Here is a 12,093-nt window from a genome sequence, read left to right on the forward strand (position 1 = left end):
ACTATATCAGGACAATTATTCATCCTCTTGCAAGATAACTTGCGTAAGAATCTGCCAATCTCATTCCGAGGAATTAGCCATTCCCTTGTGATCAAATCACAAGATTGTGCGACTCTACAACTTGTTGCACAAGTGTTGCATCAAACTATGGGACTATTTACCCACCATTGAATGGAGTCATTAATTCATGATTAGATATAACAATCTGTTCCTGATTTCATTAGGCTGCCATTGTCGGTCCTAGGGTTCCGAGTTTCATATTTTTAGCGAGAATTTCTTAGGAAAAACCCTAGATCACTTCTCGCAAGTAAATTCCAATGTCCCTACATTCCGTGAATGTGGCCAAGTTTTTAGGGTATAGGAGTTTCAGCTTTGGTAATACGAGTGACTAGGTAATGTCCTCAACGTTAACTCTTTGGGATATGTTGCATTGAATTAACCCTTTCTAAACGAGTACCTCTCAGTTTTAGGTGTTTAGGTTTAACACAATTTAACTTGTCTATTCTTGAAGATAATTACGCTATCATTTTCGTAACCACATGATTCATTACCTACGTAAAAATGATTTACAAACCCTAACTTTTCAGGTTAAGGTCAAAGCATAGGTTAAGTTATAGCATAATTCTAATTGATCATCCTATAACATGTAAACAAGATTCATGCTACTAAACTTTAGGATTTTATGTTTAAACATGCAGTCTTTTTCTACTTTCTTTTCCGAATGAATTTTGTCGTATACTGAGCTTACACACCCTTTCGTTGATTTAAGTTTTTAGGCCACTTGCCTAAAGTTAAATCTTCTTCATGCAGCTTTATCAATTTCCTACAGTTGCTAGTGACTTTCTTTAAGAATCATTTAAAAAAAAAGATGTTCAATAATGTGATATGCAGTTTATTTCTTCCATGCTTAATCGAAGTGTACTATCATAATTTCGTTTTGTAAAAATGGACATTAATTAATATAATTTTATTTCTTTGCAATGCATAAAAACCACTTGCTAGAAATGCATAGGAATCTTATGCTCACTTTATTTTATTTGTTTTATTTAAAAATATATATACTAATGACCGAATCCCTCAATTGTGATCTATTAGCCAAAGTATTTTCAATCGAAAAAACATGCATCCTTATTCCTCAAATGATCCATGCATAATTGAAATATTACGACGTTAATCAAATTTAGGAAGAAGAACCTGGTCTTATGGTGAAATGTCCACATGGATGTTAGGAGACGATCCTCCTACGGCGGTTGTGCCTTGTGCTTTCTTAGGAGCCATCACAAATGCGGCCTTTTCGTCTTGGATGCATATTTATGACCTTGGCCGTCTCCTTTGCACGTGAAACTCCCTTTGTAATTCCACCGTCCTTTATGAAATTTTTTCCTTCCTTTCGTAGAAGCTCCGGTGCAAATTGCATACACGGAAAGGAGGAAAAGAAAGAAACTTTGTGGTATGCAAGAAGGGGGGAAAAGAGGGTGTTTTGCAAAGGTCAATAGGAAGGGGGTTCTAAAGGACCCCGAGGTTAAGATGAACCTTTCAGGGACTTGCAGTTAAAAAAAAGGGCTTAAAGGACCCTAAAGCAATATGTGGGGGGAAAACCCACAGGGAGGGTTTTAAATCTCGGGGAGGGTGGAAAAGAGGTTATAAAACCCTTAGAGAGAAAGGCTTAATAAAGCCACGGGAAGAGGAGGCTTTGGATTCCGAGAGGGGGGAAATGCTCTTGGTGGAAAGGAAAGGGGAAAAAGGGGTGTAAAAAGACCTTAAAGAGGGTTTTTTTTTTGTGTGGGAGGAGAAAGGGGGCTTAAAGGACCCTCCCCCTTAGAAGCTTCTAAGAAGCTTAGAAGCTTCTAATGGTTTGTGGCCCAACATGTGGCCGGATTGAGGACGGCGTCCAATACACACAGGCGGTGGTGTATGACGGTGATGGAAGGCACTGGGGCTTGGCCCACAGGTGGCAACGACGGCCAGGTAGTGTCTCGTTTTCAATGGCAGCAGTAGTGTCTTAGCTCCTCCCTCTTGATGGCAGTGATGACTCGAAATCCCCCTAGCTATCTCCCATACCAAGCTTATATAGGTGAGGGAGGGGGATCCTCCCTCCCCCACGTGGCATCCTGCATGCCTTCGCCCCCTCCATGGCACCCAACAAGGATGCTTAATCATCCCGCTTTCCCTCCGTCTCCCCCAGCACGAAAATCGACTGGGGGAAAGGAGGGAAATTTTTTTTCCATAAATTTCAACAATTATCCATAATTTCAACAATTATCCATTTGGCCTCTCTGATTTCCCAAGAGGATAGGATTGGATAAATAAGGGTAATTGTCTATCATAAAGACTGCCCAAAGAAGGCACCTTATCTGGTCTCAATGCCATCCCCATTCCAACCACTTGATTTAATAACTATTCATTCCACGTCTGCGCCTTAATCAAGAAAACACACTATCTTGAATATTAGATCCCCTTTATTTCTTGAACTGAGATTAGCCACAAATAGCACTTAATTTACAAGAATGACATACAAACATATAATACATGACATAATTGTTCATAGCAATATGTTGTCCTAAAAATTGCAGATCAGATATTGCTGGTCTTTGAACTTCATGTCCACCTTTCTTTATGAATATGCCATCCTAAAATCCTGATATGATGGCTTCATCTTGCAACTCTCAAAATGATAAGAGATCTTAAAATTTCAACCTGAATTAGAAGCAAGAACTGCAAATTGGAAGATGAAACCTGAACAATTTGCCTTGAATCCCCAGCATTGAAAACTTTTGAAGAGATTGAATTCTTCAATAATAAGAACTTCAAAATGTCCTCCTTCAAACAACATGACTGCAGGATGTGTCTTATGCAAAGATGACATGATACATCTTCTTGGAAAAGATCTGCTCTCTCTCTAATAAGCAATTATATAACTACAAGTACTATCCTCATTCACAACGACCTTAACAATTTCTTGCTTCATTGGCAAACCATATCCCTTTCCTTATTCCCAGGCCTGAAGCTTGAATCACGAGTAGTTTTCCCATGAAACTAGTAGGATGGCCAAAGTGTTTAAGGAATGCTCAACAAGAATGGAGAGAATACATAGAATAAAGAATGTAAACAAAAACATATTCTCTGTACACACTTCAACATTCATAACTGAGAACCATTTATGACTTCATAATATAGAAACATAGATTTATACGTTTGAAGAACATGACTTAAACATTGAAAACAACCAACAACAATCATAAAATCATGGCGTTTTCCTTTCCTGTATATTAGAATCCATATGATTGACATCAGGAATACCCACGCCTGCCTAACAGAATCAGTGCACTTGGCCTACATGTATTCTTTCCCATGACATTTAAAGACACAATTACATAGGCTAATCTCAAACCACTATATCCATATATGAAAGCAAGAAAATGAGGTTACTATTGGAATTCAAGTCCTAAGGATTTATGCCCCTAACAGTTTAATAATTTATATCAAAACATGCAAAACCCGCAATTATGCAGTTTTCATAGAAATGATAAAATTTGGGGGTTTTGTTGTGATTTTAGGGTTCATATGGAATGGAAATGAATATAAAATCAATATATAGTAATTGTGATCAGTCCCAACCCATAAATCAAAAAGATCATAATTTTTATTGAAATAAATAAGGGAAAATAGTGAAAAAAGAAAATTAAAGTTTTTGTGCTAGAAAATTAAGGAAAAAGATGCTTTATGTAAGTGAGTGTATGACATGACTGTAGCATGAGAGATAAGCCTCAATTAAGCTGTCTCCATGTTAAAGTCCATTTTTACCGCTTTTTACAAGAAAAATACATGAAAAGCCGCTCTTTACACCTATGAATGTTGCATAACCTAAACGGCAGGGGGAAAGATGAGTTTTGATGCTAAGTAGTTGCTAAGAACATATGAAATTATGATCTATTTGTTTGTGCATACCATATAGGATGTTTATAAATTAAGTTTAAAGGGGTTAAGGAGCATAAGGATGCTTAGGGGGTTGACCCTTAACAAAGAACCATGACATATAGGCTGAAATCATTAAAAGAAATGTTTGTCACACTTCACAATGATGATTTATAAATCATAAATTGTTTGAGTGCGATGGCATTCACAGTTGCATTACACATATCACATGATAACTCCTAGATGCATTGCAATTGGTTTCCTATACACATGACCTACGCTGAGTTGTGAGATACCAAAGCTATAGGTTTAGGCGCTTGGGTTTCTTGGAAAATTGTCAAGTGAGGAAATATCTCATCTCTTGGAACATTTAAAAAAAGAGTGGAGTTTGTGACACCTATGTTATTTGTGTTAGTGGCGCATCGAGGGACCCATCCCCTCGGTGTAGGAGAGCTACAGTGGGGCCACGACATTCAGCGGGAGGGGTGCCTCCTTCTATTTGTGATCAAGGTATTCTATATTGATCTATGTGTAGGGACTCCCTTTGAGGAGTGTGGGGCTTAACCGTTGGACTACAGTTCAAAACAAACGCAAGATTCACGATATTAGTTTTAGGGTAGTGTGTCCCTTATACGCTCCTAGCCGCGAGCTAAGGGGGTGTGATTTTTTAGTATAGAGAGGCCCATCAAGTGCTTATAGCCAGTGTCGAGCCTGTTTTAGGTCTTGAAAAGTTCAGTGTGGGTCACTGATGGACTCACATAAGTGCATAGGAGAAGGGTTTTTTGAAAAGTGTATACATTAGGGGTACATCTCCATTGTTTATCTTTAAGAAGGTTTGATATAAACTATAAGTGAAATTTTTGAATTTAGGATAAGTTATTTGTTACATGTTTGAAATACTATCTTTTCAGGTGTTCACGATAATGCACTATCATGAAATATTACTTTTGGAGTGACATGACAATGTGTCACCTTTAAAGTACAATGTACAATTCTTATATTAGAAATCTTCTATTCTCTTAAGCTTAGTCAAAATGAGAAATTAAATAGAATAAAAATATTATATCTAAAAAATGGGATACATAATAAAAAATTTGAATATATTATATAAGTGTAAAAAGGAGGCTCTCATGACTCTTACACGAGTTGTATATGATAACATGTTAGCCTATTTGAGTGCATTTTTGGGGATAGAAGGTAAAGCTAAGTATTGATATTAAAGGTGAGAAAAAAAACCTTTCTATGTCAAGAAAATAGTTAGAAAGTCTAATTTACATGACTATGATAAGGCTGGAATTGAAACATATTATTTGGCATGTAAGTAAGTTTATGTAAGTACCTAAAAAGGCTCATGTTCATGTTTTCAAATGCATAGTAAGGTATGCAAAGTCCACATTACATTATGAACTTCTTTTGAGGTAGGTAAGAGTGTATAAGTACTTAGATACAAAAATTTAGGCTAGGTTGGTAGCATGCTTGATAGGCCTATTAGTGGTTTCCTATTTCACGTGGGACTACAACAATTACTTGGAGTAGTAAGAAGTAATCTATGATTGCTTTGTCTAGTATAGAGACTCAGTGCAGATGTGGTGTTATGGTCACATGTGAGATGATGTAGCTAAAAATACATTTATTGATTTGGATAATCATGTACATGGTGTTGTTTTATCAATCATTGTGGAAACATGAGTATATAAAGTGGCTACAAACCATGCATTTCATACTAGATAAAACATACTGAAGTGCACATGTATATTTGAGAGAAATTGTACTTGTAGATGAGATTGACTTGGTGTATATTAGCACATAAGATCAAGCTATAGACTTGGAGTTGCATTTATGCAATTGAGATTTCGAAGAGTGTTAGATAGCAAGCTCAATATGTGTAGATATTGATGATGGACTGCTTAGCAAGATGGATCCATATGCCTTATACTTTGCACTTTGGTTGTCATCATGTGCCTCATAGGGGTATGAATCATCACTTAGCACTTAGTGGTGGTCATCATGAGCCACACATAGGTGTGAATCATCATATATTGAATTTGGTTTATTACATCTACTTACAACTAGCATAGTTATCTAATCGAGTGCTACAATTAATTATGTACTGATTGACTTATTAGGCTAATTTCCTGTATGATGTACCTTACCTCCACTTAGTATACATTGTAGTATGTTAGAAAAAGGAAGACGAAAATGAAGCCATTTTGGCCTCCATCTCTCTTCTTGTATGTTTGAGTGAACTTTTGTTGTATTGATTGCACGTGTTCTTTTTGTAGCGGTTCAAGAAAATCCTCTCACCATGTGAGTTTTATCAAGTGATCATATATACTACCAACCAACCTTTGGAGGTTTTTGTCTCTTTTATTTCTTCTTATTACTCTTTTTTTATCTCAAATAGGGTATTTTGGCAAGCAAAATGACTAGAATAGATATCAAGGGAGGTCTTCTCGTAGCTTGTACATGTTGGTTTACTGTAGAATAGGTCCCACACTCAAAGTAGACACATAGTAAAGAAGCCCTAAGGTTTAACAAAAATTTACATGTACAAAGAAAAAAAGGCGCATGCATCCCCATGGCCATGGGAATGCCTAAATTGCAATCTTTCTTACTTTCCTCATGTGCTTTAAATCAGATCCAACATTCATGGTTGTAAATTAATTCCGTCATCAAAACAACATTGATGACTTTAACAATCCATTAGTTGTTGGGCTTGGTAAGAATATACCTTTTGGTTTTGTGGTAGTGGAGATAAGTTGAAAACCCCTTATCTTTCTTTTCATTAGAATATTACTTTTCATTAAAATAAGAAGGTAAAGTGAGTGTCAAAATCATTTTCAAGAGAAGTTGTACCATATGCATACACATACTGACATGAAAATTATATTTAAAACAATGTGCACCATGTGCATAGACTTATGACTTAGAAATTATTCATATTCAACTAACATATTCATATCAATCTCATGACCTGTTAGGGGAAGCCACATATTCTCTCAAACTTCAACATAGTCAAATAAGCTTCTTTGCAAGCCCTTAGATCTATAAAAAACCAATGCAAGTCTACTACCCAAACAATGTAGAGAAGCCAATGATGATGCAAAACGAGATCATCTTTTGAAAGCCCTTATATCTAGAAGAAACCAATGCAAACCTACTACCCAAACAATCTAGAGACGCCAATGAGCCATCAATCTATTCCATAGCTAATATGCTAGAATGAAGGGTGAAATACTATGAAATGTAATTGACTTTGCAAAATCCACCTCATGCAAGTAGTATAAGTGCAATAAGTGCATAGCATGCATATATTTTAATTTAGAGGCAACACATAATCTAAGGATTCTATCATGATCCCTCTTTGTAATAGACACCCATACAAAGAGCTACATGTAGATGGTGAAACTTCCTAAACATAGCAAGTTCATATCCCAATTAAGAAACTAATATGAGTAGCAAAAAAATCCCCTTTGAGCCTACTAGTGCATACAAGTAGAGCTCTTATTTTCCAATATTTTCACATGTAAATAATTGAATTTTCAAGTGTTGCAATTTGAAAGAGATCATTTCTAAGAAAGAGTCATTCATGTTGACAAAAAGTATCATATACATAATATTCATATGTGCCAAAGTAAGCAAAATGTTAATCAACTCTCCACCCTCACATGCCTTCTCTAATATGCCTTGCATTTTCACCTTTATTTTTTGAGGAGGCTTTGGAAAGGAATGGATTTTTCTCCATTATGCTCTTTGAATCAAAATTTTCTTATGCAACCAAGCTCAAAGAATGTCCATTCCCTAGCTAGTGATTCCCAAAGCCATCCTCAATAGGCTACAAGCTACTAAGTGGATGTATGAGCTTCATCTTTGACAACTTTGCTTGTTGGACCAGTATCTACATTTGAAGAGCCAAGCATCATGAAAAATCCAAATTTTTTGTATCACCATCTACAAAGCACAAATTATTTAAAGACATTCATCACATGGCCAAAGCTAATTATAGCTAACACCTACCACATTATAAAAGTGTCTCACCAATAAGGTGGAATAGATGGACAATATTTTCCTCTTTTGATGTCATCAATGAGCTTAGTAATAAATCACTTTCAATTAATAGATTTCATCTTGCAAAAATTCGATAATGATGGCTTAGAGTTATTGGTACCTACACCAACCCCACACAGACACATGGGAAGTGGGGTCCTCAACATCAATTGGTTCCATGTGGCATAAGAAACCATGACCTACCAAAATTCTCAAAGCACAATTACTTAAACATTTGTCTTGTAGCACATATCAAGCAAGTATTATTAATAGAACGACTCATGAGTGCATCTTTGTTGGATGAGTCGGAAAAGTCTCTGGATGCCTTGATGACATGGGAAAAGCGTAAACCACCAATCATCAACAACTTTGTCTAGTGTTTGCAAATGTTGCCATACATGGCCCACTCACATGAGTAGCATGCCCACCCACAATTTTCATTCTCCATTTTGTGCCACAAGTGAGTTTTTCTATGCTCTTCACCAAGGCAACCTTACGCTCGTGACATCCACCAATCTTACATTGTCATCAAGGATTTCTTAGGCACATTGCAAGGAGTTTGCAACAATTTCCAAGATTTTTTTTTTGAGTCATCCCTCCTTCAACATTGATTGGTACTAGTAATAAGAATGACAAGGACCCAATAGATTTTGTAGAGGCCAATCTTTCCCTCCGACTATGAATTGTCCTACGTCCGATAAGAAATCATGATTTTAGAATACTGTGATAGGAGCCAATGCTACATTTGTCTCTTGATTTGACTATAGTAAATTGCAAGGTGCTCAAATCTACATTCCTTGGAAAGTTAATTTTAAAAAAAATGTAGAGAAGAGAGTAAAAGTGTTAACAAAGATACTAATCCTTACATATTGATGGCATCAACTATTCCCTAAAGTACTTGATGAAGTCCTTCTCTTCCTTGTACCTATGCAAGGAAGCATTCATCAAGTTCATAGCTTCTCACTCTGTACTCACATGATTGGTGTTTACTTGGCTTCATATGTTCATAATCTAACCTAGTGCTCTTAATGTTTTTGCCCATTTTGAGGCATCAAAAACCTTCTTGATTAAGTTCTTTAAGCAATCCTCTCAGACATTACAAATGCAAAGTACACTAGCACACTAAAGACTTCCCTACCACAAACAACATAATACAATGAGCCATCAAATAAACCTCCAATTCCATGCAAAATGAGACACTAAGTTTCATAGAAAAACAATTAATGTGGAGAATGATTCAATAGATAGCTTACCTAATAACATGTATTTTGGCACAAGGGCATCATCTACCATGAATGCATTAGGCTACCATGATTTCTTTGAATTCAAATTTGATGCCACAAAGCCACTAGCCACACTAAAGTGTTAGCCATGGTGCTATCAAATGCTATAATATGAAATAGTATAATATTAGAAGAAAATATTTTAAGAAAATGCAACGAATGACATAGAGTATAGATGTTTTTTGCATTACATCTCAAAATATATTTACAGAGAGTTTGTACAAGATAGAAAATCTTGGACATCATTACAAAATGCAAGTAAAATCCAACTAAATTTACATATAAGACATTCCTATCATGCATATTGTGGTGGTCCATGTTGTTGTGGGGATCAATGTCAAGCCACAATCTGCAAGGGATAAAAAGACTAAAATAGATTGAAGATCAAATGCAATTGACACCAAATCTCTCAATATATTTCAATGAAAAATCTAAGTACAAGAAATCAACTCAATGTTGAAAACCCTAACACGTTTTAACCCATTTCAAGATGATATATAAGCTAGGGTCTTCACAAGTTGAAGAATTCTCAGTCCTTCCTTATCACAACAATAGAACTCTTCTCTAGTTCCTACAATAGTAGTAAACTCTAATTGCTTGATCTCTTGTTTTATCTTTCGATAACCCTACATAAGATCAACTGTGAGTTTTCTAGGCCCTAGCAAACTTTCTTGGGTTTCTTTATAAGAACTCAATTCAAATTACTCATAGCTAATAGATAGCATACCTTGCTTCCATGCTTTACCCATCTCTAAGTTTTACCCCTTGCTTTTAATGTCGAGCATCTCCATTGCCACTCCAACAACTCTAGGATGGTCACAAGAAGAGCACACTTTCTAGCAATGCAATTTTTTGAAGCTTCACGATAGGCTGGCTAACAATTAGCATCTTCAGAAATTGTTATACATATCATTGAACTAATCAGCATGGTCATAATTGCTCTATCTTTCCATTTTCCCTCCCCTTATCTATTGTTATAGTAGAGTTTACTCTTTTGACCCTACACAATCCTTTTTCTCCTCCCTTCTTTTTTGTTGCAGTCGCGAGAGACCCCCTCAGTTAAGCCCCACAGAATATGTCTCATGGCAGTAGTACCTAGCAGGGTTCAAATGCACGAGGAGGTGGCAATTTTAGAGCCAGGGGGAGATCTAGCCCTAGGGGCAGAGGCTCCTGGCATCCACGGCGTGTCTTTGACAAACGTAACAAGGATAAGAATTGTCATTATTGTGGCAAGTATGGACACATTGCCAAGCACTGCTGGAAGAAGCAGGGCAATTAGAAGGGCAAGTAGCATAGACATCATGCATTTTCTAGCCATATAGAGGATGATTCTGCAAATCGGTTGTTTGCCATGACTTATGTGTAGAACATGGCTGCTAAGAAGTTGAATGCAGATGATTTTTGGTATATTGATCTAAGAGCATCAAATCATATGACACCTCATGGTGACTGGTTCACAAATATGGTGCCTAACAAGAATGGCTATGTATGCACATGCGACAATACACAACATTGCATTGAGAACAAAGGCATAGTACCTCTGGTGATTCATAATGGAAAGAAGAAGAACCTGCATGATGTGTTGCATGTCCCATCCATTACAAAGAATTTACTATTTGTGGTGGCTGAAATGATTGAGAAGAATTTGCAGGTCCGTTATAATAATCATGGTTGCTTCATTGAAGAGTTTGGAAGTGATTGCAAATTGATTGATCTTGGTCATAGAAATGGTAGGATGTTCACATTAGATGCCAATTTGCCACAGTTGAAATAAACAATCTTTGCTCATGGTTCATGCACAATCAGACCTAGAAATATGGCATAAGAGAGTGGGGCATGTAAATATTTAGTGGGGCTACAATTGATGCGGAAGTCGATGCAAAAGAAACAGCTTGTTACTGGCTTACCAAAGTTTACCTACATTGATCTTGGTCATGTATATGATGCTTGCCAATTTGGTAAATGGTCACAATTGCCTTTTTTCAAGCATGTACAATATAAGACAAGACCTTTTTAGTTGGTCCATTATGATGTGTGAGGGCCAGCCCATAATGCATCTATGGGAGGCTATAAATACATGTGACCTTCCTAGATGACTTTAGCCACTATACTTGGGTCTATATACTGAAAGCAAAGGATGAGGTGTTTGTCGTTTTTAAATAGTGCAAGAAGCAAGTTGAGAACGAATTTGATTGCTACATCTCTTGTCTGAGTAGGGAGTATGTATCACATAAGTTTGATAGTTTTTTGGTTGAAAATGGTATTTATAGGTAGCTTACATGCATCTACACTCGATAGCAAAATGTAGTAGCCGAATGGAAGAATAAAGTATTGATGGAAGCTGCCCATGCTATGATGAATGAGAAGAATATGCTACTTTACTATTGAGTTGAGGCTGTTATGACAACCATGTACATTTTGAATTGGACATCCACTATAGGCATTCATGATGTGACACCTTTTTAGAAGTTGTATAGCTACAAACCTGATGTCAGTCACGTGAAAGTATTTGGTTGTATTGCTTATGTGCATATTCCTGATGAAAAGATAAGGAAGTTGGATCCGAAAGCACATAAGTGTGCCTTTATTGCTTATGCGCAAGAAGAGAAGGTATATAAATGTTTTGATCGCTCTACTCGCGAGAAACTTGTGAGCATGGATGTTATATTTGATGAAATGGCTACTTTGTATCCATCATCTACAGCAGTACCATTTGACATGCCTTCTGCACATGCTTCTACAGTTGGTTCGTAGTAGAGTACTGCATTGATAGGTCCTAGTATTACGAATGTATCATCCCCTGTATCTCCATTGGCAGGGATATTGTAGAGCTCTGGCTCATTGTCCA

The 12,093-nt window shown here is 36.6% G+C and overlaps 1 protein-coding gene across 1 annotated transcript; it reads left to right on the forward strand.

Annotated features, from left to right (window-relative positions):
* Nucleotides 1-10,614: 10,614 nt before the first annotated feature.
* Nucleotides 10,615-11,019, forward strand: LOC148010147 (uncharacterized). The gene has a single exon (XM_087672883.1). It carries the CDS (start codon nucleotides 10,615-10,617, stop codon nucleotides 11,017-11,019), a length of 405 nt encoding a protein of 134 aa, XP_087529009.1.
* Nucleotides 11,020-12,093: the final 1,074 nt, after the last annotated feature.

The sequence above is a fragment of the Lygodium microphyllum genome, chromosome 30 (assembly GCF_053477565.2).
Source record: "Lygodium microphyllum isolate KBCC chromosome 30, Lygodium_microphyllum_v1.1.10, whole genome shotgun sequence".
Taxonomy (NCBI): Eukaryota; Viridiplantae; Streptophyta; class Polypodiopsida; order Schizaeales; family Lygodiaceae; genus Lygodium; species Lygodium microphyllum.